At 45.0% G+C, this 16538-nt stretch overlaps 1 protein-coding gene across 2 annotated transcripts in view; it reads right to left on the bottom strand.

Moving 5' to 3' along the window:
• Positions 1-16538, bottom strand: part of gria3b (glutamate receptor, ionotropic, AMPA 3b) — a gene marked incomplete at both ends in the record, with an annotated part of 85081 nt that overhangs the window by 18132 nt on the left and 50411 nt on the right. For both annotated transcript variants that reach the window (XM_080840038.1, XM_080840039.1), the window contains 6 exons: positions 2388-2594; positions 4605-4712; positions 6511-6615; positions 6979-7146; positions 8125-8286; positions 8997-9050. In XM_080840038.1, coding sequence (XP_080696164.1) covers positions 2388-2594; positions 4605-4712; positions 6511-6615; positions 6979-7146; positions 8125-8286; positions 8997-9050 — 804 coding nt within the window. The remainder of the gene's footprint in view (positions 1-2387; positions 2595-4604; positions 4713-6510; positions 6616-6978; positions 7147-8124; positions 8287-8996; positions 9051-16538) is intronic.

The raw sequence follows: 16538 nt of genomic DNA, 5'->3' as shown, positions 1-16538 counted from the left end.
ATAACTTGTCAACACATTCAACTTTAGGCCAATTGTCAATTATTTATCAACTATCAACTGTCAATTATTTAGCAAAACAACAAATATATCCACTAAACCGTCAAGGGTCAACTACTCAACTACCTGTCCACTAACAATAACCTAGTATGAGCACTACCAGCTAAGCCTGCATGTATTCCTCACTGTAACCAGGGCTGTCTTCCGTTTATGATCTATAGTTGGCAGAAATAAATGTGGGATAGACAACCCACACAAACACAGAGTGTACTCTGGCTTCCAGTCTCAGCCTCCTGCCTCTGGCGACCCCTCCACCGTGTCCTCTGACCCCTTGCTGTAAAACACAATGATGCAGGCCCTGCCGGAGCTCACGCCCACGCCTGCCCTCCTCCACGTCACTTACTGCTTGATGCCTGAGGAGCTCAGAGTGACAGGTGCGATATCAGGTTAATATGCAGTTCACATGAAACCATAAAAACACATTTATGGTGTCATCATGGTTGTCATCCACCAGGTGACAGTGACATAAACTATTGGAGGAGTAAGTCGAGACAAACAAATACAAATATCATTTTTATCTCATACCGATGACCTGTAGGAATTTGCGGAGTGCAGAGTTCCAATAAATCACATCATAATTTGCATATAAATAGCTAATTAGGGATCTGCAGTAAGTGATTTATTCTCTATTCAGAAATATGCTTCACAATCTTAGCGTGACACACCACAATCATTTCAGATGATCATTATTTTCTAGGGTGAAATATTCACAGTATAAACTTGCACTACTGTGAATGGATTGAGATGGTAATCTGGTTGATGGCTATAATATGTGGGCGTTGAATGAAGAAAGAATACGAGAAAACAAAACACATTGACAAATTCACTCTACATTTCCCCATCGAATCAAATCAGCAAACTGTTCCCTCAAGTACGTGTGTTTTCATCTGCATGTTTTATCTGCAGGGATGCCCCCCCCCCCATCCCCCATCCCAAGCAACTCCCCCCTCACTCCTTCCGTTGCCACAGCACATGGCTTTCTCCCAAAAACAAATCCTACGTTCCACTGCTACAAATGGGGGAAGGATCGCTTCGGAACAGCACAGGAGAAAATAATTTCAGCACCTCTTGCATACTTAGACAATATAACTGCCCGAAGGAGGTTGGTGATTCATCAAATAACAGACTCTGTGCCCGGGCAGTGATTCGTGAAGGGCATCTCTTTGTTGTCACATTGTGCACTCCAAGTTGATTATGGAATAAAAATGAAACTGAGCCGCATCAAGACGAATCTCTATTCCTTTAGCTCTCTCATTTTTTGGCAAGGTCAACCTGAACAAAACTAAAATATAATGACAACAGAGCTAAAAATGATGACTTTATGTTCCAAAGTAGCCGCGCAACACATTACATCTGCTTAATCTTAACAGCAAGGCCAGCAGCTCGGGATCGATCCATAACAAAGCCATAAAAAAGAACGACCACGTGCCTGCCCTTTCACAGACGGACCAAAACGGAATGAATCCAGAGGTCAAGAGGTCAAATGGCATGGCAATGATTCGTCTTGACTGTCGTCATAAAAATATGACTGCAGAAATGCTGGGTGATTTCTTGATTGAGATGGTAGCCTCCCCCACCCCCCTCCATTTATCTGACAGGCATTGAGTCTGTGAGTGTGTGTGTGTGTGTGTGTGTGTGTGTGTGTGTGTGTGTGTGTGTGTGTGTGTGCGCCCTGATTCAGTGGGTCTGCCTATTTTTGAGGATAGTTTCTGCTGTTAGGGCCGTCAAACCAGGCAATCTTTCTCACTGATGGTTTGGAAATTGAACAGATGAGGTAACCTAACCCTCATGCATTTTGTATATGGCTCTCCATCAGAAAAAAAAGAAAGAAGAAGTAAGCAATGGGGATTGGGAATGATTTCAGTGGGCTTCAAGCATTTATGGCATCTGAGCGCTTTTGACAAATGTTCAACTCAGAGGCTGGGCCTCAGCCCGCTGTGAAAAGTTGCTCTATGTGTGTGTGTGTGTGTGTGTGTGTGTGTGTGTGTGTGTGTGTGTGTGTGTGTGTGTGTGTGCTCTATGGTGGAGCGCCACAGAGACGAATCACACAATGGCACGCTGTGATGGAGTGGGTTTAAAAAAAACAAAAAAACAATCACGTCTGGAGCCTTTGGCCGGGCTTCACACCTCATCCGAAACCAGACGAGCCGGCTGCGCGCGCACCAATGCCTTGGTTCACCGGCGGACAAGCGCAGGCTTCATGCCTGATTGTTGGTTGCATATTTAACTAACCCTACATTGGCTAACATCATACTACTCAGGAAAATGGCTGGGATTAAAAGAAAAATGACAGCCATTGAGAGTTACCCTTTGCGGTGGCCGGTACTCACCCCATAGACAAGTTCACCCACCATCCCGTTCCACGTCTTGGTCTCGGGGTCCCTGGCGCCATACTTGCCGTCCATCACTATGGACAGCTTGTACTTAATGCCCACATGTTTAGCAATCTCAGAAGCTAAATCGACACAGTAGCCTTCATACTTTTCATTCCCCTCCAGATGCATATGGTTTTTCTTGTACATCACATAGGGGGCTTCCTGTTAATCAAACACACACTGGTTTATTCACACTCATGCACGGGTGCAGACAAGAGCCCCACACAACCAACAGCTCACTGCCTCACATGCATGCAGGCATGCTTTGATGACGTACAGTGGCCACGCACACACACACACACACACACACATACATACACACTCTCTCTCTTTCACAGCGGCACACACAAACATACACCTTCTCTCTCTTTCTTACACACACACACATACAAGCACAAAAGGATAGCACATCAGTGGCAGAAGCAGCATAGGAGAGGTGGGTGGTGTCGAGCCTGAACCACACTGAGCAACCCACTGCCTCCTCCTCAGCCAGCGCCTGCCTGCAGCCCTCACCCAATGCAGGCAGCTTCCAGATGAAATGGGTTCAAATCCTGGTTTGAAAGCATTTGCAAAATGAACAGACTGTTTCCCTAATGGAGGTTTGGTGGTGGTGGCGGCAGCTCCGCATGATGGTGAGGGCTGGTTGGCATGGGCTAGGCATTTGAGGGGGAGCAGAGGTGTGTGTGTGGGGGGTAGGGGGTGCAGGGGGTGGGGGTGACAAAAGCAGTGGGGTGGGGGGTGGGGATGGGGTCTGATTCATAAAGTAAATGGCGGTGACCAGAGGGGGGGGCTTTGAAAAAGTGCTGCTACTGATTTCAACATCATCAAGCACATTGCACCAATGCGCAGGGAGGCCGTATCATTCCAAACAAAATAAAACAAAATATTAAATAAACAACCAATCAAACAAAAACAAAACGACAACTTAAAAACAAACGTCAAAACAAAACAAGAACAAATAGCAATAATAAGAATCTAATGGGAAAATACCTTGTAAACATACTGAATTACACCAGGAGAATACAGCAAGCTTCCCCCCCCTCTCTCATTTCAAACACTGCTGCAGCTTGTTTTTTTCTGTTCTTTTTTGTTTGGTTGAAGTCTTTTTTAGAACATCATTACCAAACAGAGGGGCTGCTCGCAGAGAGAGGACACATCCTATTAGAGGCTGGGACGACTAGGATGCCAGTGGGGAAGCAATGGTTTCTTTGTTCTGTGCTGAATGTACGTATCTCTCACCTCGACCCTAGAAAATCCCTGTGTTAACCAAGGAGCTTTTAAGGCTGTTATCCATTCGCAGACAAACAACAAAGTTACAGTACCAGGAACCAGAAAAGTTGTTTGTAATATGTTCTGCCTTTGTCACATACAAAGCAATTAATAGGCTGGCTTGTTTTACGATGGAGGAAGGGGAGAAGTCATTAAGTTGCCACACACACATGCTCCACTGGAAAGTGTTAAGGGGTACGAGAGTGCTGCCCTTTGCCATGGAGGTTTGAACGGATTGAATTAATAGAATTATCCAATAAAAGTCGCCAACAAATGCTTCACCGAGCACTTAGGGATCAGAGAACGTCACGTTTCAGCACAGAACACTCGCCGGTCAATGCAAAACAGATTTGAGCGAGGGTAACGAAACAAATGCAAACATCGGATCGTTTCCCTGCGTCAAACTCAGCTTAATTTGCTCTGTCAGGGAGAAACCATTGCTTCTCTTTCTCCTCGTGGTGTTTGCTTGTATCCAGCATGTCATCGACCATTTACTTGATGGACAGACAAATATTGTTCTACTTACGTATGCATTGAATGTTTTTTTTTTTTTGGTTTGTTTGTTTTTGATGGAGTCAACTCAACCATAACCACTACTAATGCCGTTATTGTGATGTCACTGCTACGACAGGCCACTGAAGTATGGAAAATCAAAATGCTTTGGCACCCACACTGATACAGTTGGAACAGTCCGGCTTTAAGACTGTTTTGGCACCCACATGGATACAGTTGGAACAGTCCGGGCTTTAAGACTGTTTCAGCGTGTAGTGAGTGGATGGAAAGCAACACAAAAAGAGATGTGTTTTCTACCCGCCCAAGACAGAATGTATCAATCCTGGAATGAACACCTTGACCTTGAGAGGCAGAACTAGTGACACATTTGAAACTGTGTGGAAAGTGTACCATAATAGTAGTGACCACAATTGTTCGGTTTTCCACTGGGGATGTGTCGTTGGTGACCACCTGCTCCACTATAGATACAAAGCGCTCAAACTCGTTCCAGTACCCGATCTGAAAAATGGAAAACAGGCTTGTTATTTTCAACGCAGACGAGAGAAAAAATGCTTGCACGTCCCCTAGCACTGCATTCTTAATTCTCTGTCAACACAATCAGTGCGGGAGGCGTATAGCTGGTGGGGGGGGGACGGGGACGGGACAAAGCATTTTCTAGGATTTCAGCACAAGGCATTACAGCTCTGTATTCATTAAAACAGCATTGACTCTTGACTCTCGCTATCACACCTGCCTATCTGACGAGCGGTCTGCAGATAGCGGCGGACAGTGGTGCAGTCCACTGAGTCTCCCACTATGTGGGCCTCTGCTGACGTTTGTTAAATGGGGTATAATGCTTACAGTGGGGCAGTGCTTCACTGAGGGGCTAGGAGCAGGCCTGCCCAGTGCAACTCAAATCATCAGCAGGAAATGGCTAACAGCAATAAAAGCGCCGGTGAGCGCTGAGCAACCATTTATCACTCTGAAGCTCATAACTCTCCTTGTGCGGGGGGGAGCAGTGAACCAACAGATGGGTCATTGTGCGCCCCAAAGATAACTTAACAAATAAGGACACTCTTGAAACAGCAGTTTGTCTGTTTTATCACCGCTGTTTAACAGCTATACACAAAACCCCAAGCCCGCTGGTACATCTTGTTCCTTGATTAAGACCTTAACCTGCGCCTTCTATGGCCAGTGGATATAGCCAGCCTGCAGATGCGGCTGAGCGCTGCCAGACATCACTGGCTGAGCACAGACCTCCTGAGGCTTTGGTGTGGATAACAGAGCTAGTGGATAATTGGTGGTGGTGGGGGGGAGGGGCGAGGGGGGCAGAAGGAGGAGCAGTGAGGTGAGGCGGCAAAAGGTGGCTGGGTCCATGGAATCTCTGGCAGAACAGCAGGGGCAAATATCTCATGAATCACCCGGGACAGCTGCTGCGCTGCCACTTCTCATCCTTCTCGGGGCTGCACCGGCTCGTGAGCTAAACACACTTTAATGTTGCTGCTACGCTTAACTGGTGGCTTACTGCACACGTGTAGCTGTGCGTGTTTGCGTATGCGCAAGTGTTACATCTTGCATAATAACTATACATTTATTCTACCACTGGGTCCACTAATGAGCAGTTGCAACATACATGTGCTGACACTGAGGAAAAGATGCGAGGCCGTGCCGAAGCACGTCTCCTGTTAATTAAAGGGATATCTGTCATTATGCAGTGCCCAAAAAAACTTGCCTTAGGTTAGTGAAATGTTTGATAATAGAAACTCTCTATTCAGCCAAATGCTTTTCTAACTCAGCCATAGGGATGCCTTGACAGCCACTGGGGTGGATTTGTAAAAGCGCTTGTTTTTTCCCCCCTGCAGTGCGCATTTGACCTGCAAAAAGGCAATTAACCCGCTTGTGATTCGCGGAGCCTGGCTAGATCTACGGCAGAAAGGGTTCTCGCCTGGAATAAAGGTCTGGCCAGTAATATAAACAGAAGCACACACGCTACAGGTCTGGCCAGTGATCTAAACAGAAGCACACACACCCCAATGGCTTGTCTATTGAAATCATCTTTCTCCTTTGATTGTCTTTGAAAATGAGCAGGTTTTGAAACAGGAAACTATTTTCACACCATTCAAAAAGCAAGGAACAACACAAAGTCTGTAACAGTCATACAGTACCTTTCTCTATAACAGCTATTTCTCTCCTCTCTGAGGGTTTGGAGGCGAGCCCGTTTGCAATCCTACTGTACACTGACCTCTGCTCCCACTTTAGAGAGCACTCACAATGTGGAGACAGCTGGTTTTCAGACGCCAGAGATGCTTTTACTTACCTTTCGCGGCCCACCTGTTTTCATCTCATACACGTCAATGGTATAGTTTGATCTTCGACCGAAGCTGTCAAACTGGATATTTCCAGTCATACCTTGAACTTGGACCTGCCAAAAGAAGCCGTGGAAAAACAAACAGCAGAGCAACAAAAGGAATCAAAGATGAAGAGAAGAGAGTAAAAAAGGCAGGAGCAGTGTCTAGAAATGGAGTCATTTACATAATTGTGATTACTGTGTGCCGTTAGCCAATGGGACAGATCTTAAAACGAAAGAAAAAAAGCCCACAGCACTGAGGCCCTAAGGGTCATATTCCTGCTCAGCTGTGGATTACTGTGCAAGCTACTGTAGGACACAATGCTGTAGGAAAGTGATAGACCGAGACAGAGAGAGAGAGGGAGAGAGAGGGAGGGAGAGAGAGAGAGAGAGAGAGAGAATATGCATGTCTCGTAGGAGAGGGAGAGAGTTTCCTACCGTTTTGAGGGCTCGCTCAATGTCGATGCCTTGACTCCAGGGCACCGCTGGGTTGGCCAAGCAGTCGCCCGCACTTCCCCGGCGCGCCACGTCAACCCGCTGCCTCCGCAGGTAGCGAAAGGCTTCGGCAATCACCAGGATGGCGTCGTAGGAGAGCGCAGAGGTGTACTGCACGATAATGAGAGGTCACGTCTGCCGTGCGCCGCAAGCACTCAGCCACAAAATTACACACAGAGAGACAGCACTGGAGAAACTGCTGTCAAATTCGGCCATTTGCTGGCAGACTGTATGGTATAGAATTGAGCTGTACCTATAACATGCTCAGATATATATCAGTTTGAATGGTACACAAGAGGTTTTGGATACCCAGAAATGTAAACCTTTTGGTAGTAGAGCTTTTGTCATGATTTGGTAGCTGTTAAAATGAAAGCATATCTTTTCATTTACCTTCATATCACAGATCCTATAACTTTTTACAAAACAATTCCCAGACCCCTTTTTCTGCCTTTGAAAATGAACAGTTATGGGTGTAATGGGTAATTTGAGAGACCACAGACGATTTACCAATCGGCCAGTTTACACGAAGATCCTCTACCTTGCAGGCACCTTAAAAGTTTCTTTGACCTCCACTACTGGTGAGACGTGAGCTGGCTTATTTGTAACCACCACACCATGACAAAACCTAATGAAGTGCCATTTAAAATCTATTCCTTTCTTCATCATTGTTTAATTAGATGTAATTCCAAGGCCTGTGTCCAGGCTGCCTCAGACGCAGTGTCAATATATCGATTGTGTTAAAGGGGAGAAGGAGTGAAAGAAGAATGAAGAGAACAACAGGAGTGAGGATAGAGGAAGAGAGGAAAAGAATGATGTGTGGAAGTGGGAAGAAAAGAAAGAGAGAGAGAGAGAGAGAGAGAGAGGGAGGGAGGGAGAGAGAGGGAGGGAAGGGAAGTGAGAGAGAGAGAGGGAGAGAGAGAGAGAGGGAGGGAAGGAAAGTGAGAGAGAGAGAGGGATTGAGAGAGGGAGGGAAGGAAAGTGAGAGAGAAAGAGAGGGAGAGATAGAGAGAGAGAGAAGCATGGAGGAAGATGGAGGAACACTCCCATGGAAACGCTGGCAGGATTCTGCATATAGCATGAAAGGCTTACCTTCAGAGGCGTGTTCCTGGCCTCTGGGAATTCTCTTTCATCCAGGCGGTCCCAGCGCTGGAGGAACTGCTGTACGATGGGGTTCTCCGGATTGATTATCTGGAACCCACTTATGTTCGCTCCTCCGAGAGCAACCTTGTCCAAGCTCACATTGGAGAAGCCCTAAAGATCAAACAAAGAGCCGCCATGACAGTTGCAGAGGAGTTGTGTGTGTTAAGCCTTTGAAACCCAAGTTGGTCCATATCATCATGCAATGTCTTCCACGCAAGTGTTCACTGTATGGGCATCACATGCATAAACATCAGCCATTTTAATTATTCATCGATTATAAAAATCCTTCTTTGAGGCTGACATGCAGTCGAAGAAGGAAAGGTGGAGTCTTGTAGTCACATCACTGGCTACACCTTGCCTCTGACTTCATCCAGACCACATATGGTTGACATGAGGCGTAGGCACGGTGGACAGACTGGCCCAGCTGCCCTCCGGAGCCCATGGTCACACTGCCCAAGGTCACACTGCCTCTGCGTGGCCCAAGGTCACACTACCTCTCACTCTCCTTGGTTTCATCATGTAGGAGTGGGGGAGTGACGTATTTGTGACTACTGTGTGTATAGTGTAAATAAGAAGGCTCAAACTGTGTGCCAAGGCCCCACTTACAGGCAAGCGCAGGTGTGTGGAATAGGGTTTCAGTTTAGCTTGTCATGAGCATTGGATGGTATATCTTCACCTAGCTTAATAAACATGGTATGGTGGTAGATATACAAACATTAAATTACGTTTGTATGAGACATGCATCAGAAATATTTCTCCACACCTTCACACATTGAGCGCAACGGTACTCCAAGAGGAATAAAAGCTCTGTTGATTCTCACCAGATTGGCAATGATGTAATGGTAGCCTCGGCTATTCTTCTCCAGGGTCACGACCTGAGGGAAAGCAAGAGAGAACAAAATCAATAGCAGTTAGCCATCCATGTAAAGAGAGCCAGGAGGCCTGGCGTATTCATCGGGGTGCCGACCCTCCCACTGCATTACCCCACTGCATTAAACACAAAACGCTCCACTGTAAAGGCGACAACACAGGTCATCATTGATTGATGTGTCTTTGGGTTGCATCTCCAAGCTTGAAGCTTGGGATATTACCATTCCAGGACACACACACACACACACACACACACACACACACACACACACACACACACACACACACACACACACACACACACACACACACACACACACACACACACACACACCATTCCAGGAGTGACAGGCCAACCCCCCAGCAGCCCCTACCTGCCTCCTGCTTTCTTCCACTGTTCGCAGCGCAAGAAAATAGTGGCATGGGTGCCTCACAGACGCAGCAGTGCGTGAAGAACACAGCACAGAAAATCAACAATAAGGGGAACGATCAATCCACACCCACACACACACACACACACAAACGCACACATAGGTGTTTGGTTTGGAAACAAGGAGGGTTTCAATTCTGTAAGTGCTTCTGAGAAGAGTTTGACAGAATGATTTTTAAACTTTTCCTGCGGCCATTTGGACAGTCGATACACCGGCCGAAACCTGTCCCAGCAGCCCCAGATCAATAGGTGGTGCATCTGTATTTTCCACTGCAGGCAACATGACAGAGTAGTAACCCTCTGATATCAATTAATCACTGCACCGCCATTTTGAACACGCTCCCGTGTGGCGCTATTACTCCGCATCGATTCCCATCCTCTTTTGGGAGCGACGTTATGCCACCGGCCCTCGCTTGCAATCCCTTTGCAAAAATTACTCGTGTTTACATAAATTGAATCAAGCTTTCATCGCTGACATCTGTGAATGATCGCCCCCCCCCCCCCCCCCCTCTCCTGTTGCTCAGCGTGTGGCCAATCCTCGGTGCTCTTCCGCTCATCTCATCAGGCTGTTCAAGTAGGTCAGTCATTTCTGACAGCGACAACATCATGAATTCATATCACGGCAGAAGGGCTACAAAGAGAGAACGGGAGGAAGGAGAGAGCGAGATAGAGAGGGAAAAGGGATTCAGTGGCTTAGTTGTACAACATGTGTCAATGTAAAGTGTATTTGTAATTTGTAATTGTGTGTATTGTTTCATATCTTGTACATCACTATTAACGTCAACATTTTACTGGACAATGAATCTGTTGGGACTGACATGTACAGAGTCCCAGCGAGGCTGAGCTCAGTGTCAGCAGTGCCCTTGACTCTTGGCTCGAGCGGAGCGCTTTGGAGCCAGGGCGCTGTCCAAGTCTAGGCGCCACCTTGCCATGGCTGTGGGCACAGCAGCATCAGACCAGGAGCTGGCCAGACCGTGTGCTCCGCCTGGGGTGAGGTGAGGTGAGGTGAGGTGAGGCGGCCGGCTAGAAACCGGCCAGAGCAGGCCACCTGAGCCAGGGCTCCGTAAGATCTTAATATTGCCGCTCCACCCTAGCCAGGGCTCCGTAAGATCTTAATATTGCCGCTCCACCCTAGCCATTGCTCCGTAAGATCTTAATATTGCCGCTCCACCCTAGCCAGGGCTCCGTAAGATCTTAATATTGCCGCTCCACCCTAGCCAGGGCTCCGTAAGATCTTAATATTGCCGCTCCACCCTAGCCAGGGCTCCGTAAGATCTTTACAACGCCTCTCCACCCAGAGGCCCCGAGCCAATACTCCCCTCTTCCTCACAGGAAGTCCTTAGTCTCCCTCTTCCTCACAGGAAGTCCTTAGTCTCCCTCGCCACGCGTCAACACATTAGTCACGGCTGTTTAGCATCTGAAAAGGGAAGTGTGTTCCATTTCCATCAATTCAACGAAACAACATGGCATATTCATTTTCAAACGGGCCGATATCACATGCTGGGTACCAACTAAAACTATGACTCATGTGTTTTTGAGTTCATTTGTGACTCAGTGGCAGATACTGCCGACTCTTTAGCATATCCTTTTCGTAAATCTGAAATGTATTTACAAAATGTTTTTAAGACTTTAACCCTGCAACAGTCATAATGGATCAAAACATAGCCACATTTCAACATTAAAGCATCCTAGTCAGAGGGAAATATTCCATTTAGTGCCGCCTTCTTAAGCCTGTTATAACTTAAGTTTCAATGAAAATGCTATTTTTGGAGAAAAAACTGGTTGACTTAAGACATATACTGTATATATAACAACAGAAGATAAGCTGTGAGTCAGTGAGCAACGCTTCTTCTAAATCAAGATGTGTTTTTTGATGGGATTACAGCTGAAGAACACAGTCAAGAAGCATTAAATGGCTGGATTAGGTTGTAGTTGCAGAACCAAAGTGAAGTAAATACCAGAAAATCTCCTCCAATGCCACTGTAATCTTCCTCTCCCTTCTTCCCCCTATTTCCTCCTTGGCACATTGATCCCCAACGCCAGCACCAGTCACCTCCTGTTCTCCTCTCTGCCTGAAAGAGGCTTTCTGTCCTTCAGAGGAGTTTTCACTATAATGTGATGGCCATGGACAGGCAGGGTGACCTTGCATTCACCCAGAGCCAGTCTATTCACACAGCCTTGACAGACAGGGGGGAGGGGGGGAGGGGGGGGGGGGGTGCGGTGCGAGAGCAGTTCGGGGATGAAAGTGAAGCAATACATTCACTCTTAGGTGTTCAATAGAAAACTCAGCCAAGGATCTGCTAGGTCATCCTTGGCTCAGAATGACCTTTACAAAATGCAGCTCAGCACAAATGCCTGAAAGAGATTATCAGACATTTATTTTTTTTCTTGTAGAAAATAGGAACAGGAAGCTCTAAATTTGGCTTAGTATACCTGTTTGCGTTTAGCGTGGATAAAACCAGCACTTATAGAATATAAATAAAACAAACACTTTAAAGAATATTAATAAGGCTTTGTTATTCTTGAAATAAGCCTTTATTGTTGCACAAATCTCATTTAACACTATAATGTAATAACCCATAAAAAATGTAAATCTAAAAGAAAATATCTTCTTTTCTCCTTAGGCTCTCCTAGACAACAATGAGATTAAAAGTGAGATTTGTTCTTAAATCTCCTGCTTCTCAGATTTCTGTATGGACCAACTTTTCTGGTGTTAAAAGAGAGGGTCATACATCATGTTTGATGTCATGTTAAATATTACCTCCTCTGTTTCTCTCTCAAGACAACCTTGGTGTTAAGGGTTGAGGCATAAAAAATAACATCAAAATGCATTTAACTAACCTATGACAAGAAGACTGCTGGCGACAAGGGTAGCTAGGTGATATATTTTTTGTCAATCATGGTAGATTTTTATTTTGTTTTGAATTGATCCATGAAACAACATCTACAATAGGTTTGCTAAGCTATTAAAGATACATCTATGAGCACCAACCTTCTCCTGTGGGCATACATATTTATATTATGGAAAGGTATACAAGGTATTATAATCCATATTTCCTACTCAATTCATCAATAACGTTATGACCTGGTACAGCATGCATCTTAAAGTATAATGTCATTTTGCGGTCCAAGTCCCATAACGTTACTCCCATATATTTAACGATCATACTGCAACATGAGTGTCGTGAAGCATGAAGGCTTCCGTCAAGAATTAATACACGTTCATACACAAGAATACATTATTAATGAATTATAGCATAATGAATCGATTTACAATTCATTATGAATACGTTTTTTTGGCATACCTAGAGTCTGCATCTATGGGGCATAAATATAATTATGGCTGAATGTTGCATACTTAGTGCCACCTTAATCTATGGGGCATAAGTACGGCTGACGATGGCCTACTTAGGGCCACCTTAATCTATGGGGCATAAGTACGGCTGAATATTGCATACTTAGTGCCACCTTAATCTACGGGGCATAGGTATGGTTGAAGATGGCATACTTAGTGCCACCTTAATCTATGGGGAATAAGTATGGCTGAATATTGCATACTTAGTGCCACCTTAATCTATGGTATGGTTGAAGATGGCATACTTAGTGCCACCTAATCTACGGGGCATAAGTATGGTTGAAGATGGCATACTTAGTGCCACCTTAATCTATGGGGCATAAGTATGTCTGACGATGGCATACTTATAGCCACCAGCTCATGGGCTTAAGAATAGCTGATGAACTCTGTTGGTCTGGCATTTGTTTATGGTTGTAATGGGGATTATGTACATTCAATTCAATTCAATTTAATTTATATAGCACCTAAAAACAATTCTTTCAAGGCCCTTTACAGAGCCCGGGGCCTGAACCCCCTTAGAGCAAGCACAATGTATATATATATATATATATGTATGTTATCTGTATAGCATCTCTAAAAATAATGAATATTAAATTAAATTACATCAAATTAAAATCAGTCAAAATCTTCTACTCATGCAAGTACCATAGAGCCCTCAGACCACATCCTTGTCTCAGTTCAGGGCTATTCTCAGACTTTCCACTCAAACTCACATTCTTACCACTCTAACTCACATTCTCAAATTCACATTCTAACCACTCTAACTCACATTCTCAAACTCACATTCTAACCACTTTAACTCACATTCTCAAACTCACATTCTAACCACTCTAACTCACATTCTTACCACTCTAACTCACATTCTCAAACTCACATTCTAACCACTTTAACTCACATTCTCAAACTCACATTCTAACCACTCTAACTCACATTCTTACCACTCTAACTCACATTCTCAAACTCACATTCTTACCACTCTAACTCACATTCTCTAACTCATATTCTTACCACTCAAACTCACATTCTTACCACTCTAACTCACATTCTAACCACTCTACATTCTTATCATTCTTTAGTCTGGGAAGTCCCGCCCCTCTTCTTCCGGCCAATTTGATTTTGCCTCTGAAGTGGGTCTGGCAAACTTTGGATAGCAGTTCATTTCAACATTTCCAGAATCTCTGGAACCAATCACAAACTGGCTTTTGGCTACCTGGCACGCCATAGGCGGATTTAAAATAACCACGTCTACGTAACAAAAGCGAAAGCAAAGAGAAGTAGCACAGCAAAACTATATACTGCTGTCGCGGCAGTATATAGTTTTCATCCATGTCTTGGATGATTTCAAAGGCAAGTTTTCTTTAAAAATAGAACAGAAATCTGCTCTGGAACAATTCATACAGAAAAAATATGTGTTTGCTTTATTACCGATCGTTGTATCGTTGTAAAGTATCATTGGTCTGATTGGTTAAAGGCGTGTCCAATTACGTGACTGAAGTGGACCTCCATTTAGTACTTTGCCAGACTAACTGAGCAAATGAAATGCAGTGAAGGGGCGGGGAATTCCCAGACAAATCATTCTTACCACTCTAACTCACATTCTTACCACGTTAACCCACATTCTTACCACTCTAACTCACATTCTAACCACTCTACATTCTTATCATTCTTACCACTCTAACTCACATTCCTGCCCAACATCCCTCTAAACTATGGTACCACTAAAATCTGCCCGCATCATCATTTATCTCTGATGCAATGGCGCCTTTGTGCTATGAATAATCCATAAACACTCCCCATATATCACAGGCAGGGGCGGGGGGAAGGAGAGAGAGAGACAAGAGGGGACGAATGGGCCAAATGTTTTCCAAAAGGCCTCTTTAAAAAACTCAGCTATCTTCTTCCCCCCCTCCTCTGAGCTGCATTTCTCCTGACCAGCGCCGCAGGCTGTAAGCTGCCGTACTCCTGGGGGGATACATTCTAATTAACTGGCCAGCGTGTCCGTGGCTAGGCCTCTCTTCCTGGCGGTCTGGATTTATGCCCGCGTGCAGACTGAACCGCTTTGGCTCGGCTCCAGCCGGCAGCATTGCTGTGCAATCCTCGGCACAGCCACAGGACTTCTCTGTTTCTCTGTTGCTATTATGGTTGTCTGTTATTCGATTGCACTTGGAGAGGGACTCGCCTTCTCTGCACCCAGTCCATGCTGTCACACGGAGGCATGTGATGTCATATCGTCTTAGGGTAATTAGCTAACCTCAATTGAAACATTAGAAGGAATCAAAAGAGAACTTCTATCATGCCAAAACAGCTGCTTGCAGTACTGCAGTCGTGAAATACTACTGTGTTCTAAAATGATGGATGATTTTTCTTTCATCCACAGACATTTCATATACATACTGTGGACTCCAGTGATTGTTCCTACTCTCACATCAGTGAAAAAGGGTAGCCTCGCGCACAACACTTCTACCAGCCAGAGGAGGTAAGTAAAGCAGCATTCCTGGGTCTTTGATGGAGCGGCCCTAATCCTATTAAAGTCTGTTGAGTTGTGACATTAAACGGTCCCAAAAGGAGGGAAGGACGTGGAGGCATTAAAGGCCTCTGTCTTCAGGGCTTTACTTCAAACAGTGGGAGATCGCTGCTTTCTAACCCCCCAACCTTCTTATTTCCAAAAGCCCACCACAACACAACCTCCAGACTTCCCACTGGAGACACAAGCTGCTCTGGGGTCAGTTCTACGTTCTAATAATAATAATAATAATAATAATAATTAATTTAATTTGTAGTGCACTCCACATTCAAACAGAATCTCAGAGTGCTACATAGTTAAAAACAGCCCATAACAAAAGCATAGTTTAAAGAATAATACGTTTTAAAAAAGTAGGAAACGCCTTTCTGAATAAAAAAGGTTTTTAGGCCAGTCTTAAACAGTCTAGTGTCTTACATGATTGGTGACTGCAGTCCCACAGTCTTCCTCTGTCTAGGAGTTGATGGGGAAACCATAGGGGTGCAATCAGCGCATTCAGGGGCTTTAAATACCAAGCAATGGATTCATGACGTCTCTTTTTGAAAAGAAACCAAAAAAGCTCCCGGTTCTCTCGTGTCTGCCATCATCCCATCTCACCGGGGGTGTGGGTGCAGGTCGCTGCCATATTTGCTTCAAATTTGCATTTTTCTCCCCCTCCACCTTCTCTCTCTCTCTGTAATTAAGCTTGGGGTCTCAGAGGTAATGGCCACAGATGTCTTCATTTCAAAGGAAGCCTCTTCTCTGATACGACAAATGTCTGATCAAACCCATTTCAGTCTTTTCATGTTCCACTACAGCTTTAAAAGAAGCAGGGAGAATGAGAGGGAGAGTGACTGAGAGCGTGCTCTTTTGGAACCATCAGATTTGTTACTTGTCTCGTTGCTAAATTAATTCAGCTTTTCCCCCTGAGCTATAACCATTAATCTGGCACACCTTAGAACGAACGTGGAGTTTCTTTATCTGTATTTTCATCTGTCGTCTATTCTCGGTTCCCTTCAGAAAAAAAGGAACATGGCAGAAAATAAAAGCCAGTGTGTGGAAACAAAACAAACAGAGATTTCCCTAGCACCAGCACTCCTGGCACACACACACACACACACACAAACACACACACACACACACACACAGACACACACACACACACACACACACACACACACACACACACACACACACACAAACACACA

Source organism: Sprattus sprattus, assembly GCF_963457725.1.
Source record: "Sprattus sprattus genome assembly, chromosome: 6".
Taxonomy (NCBI): Eukaryota; Metazoa; Chordata; class Actinopteri; order Clupeiformes; family Clupeidae; genus Sprattus; species Sprattus sprattus.
This window is presented reverse-complemented; position numbering and strand designations above follow the sequence as displayed.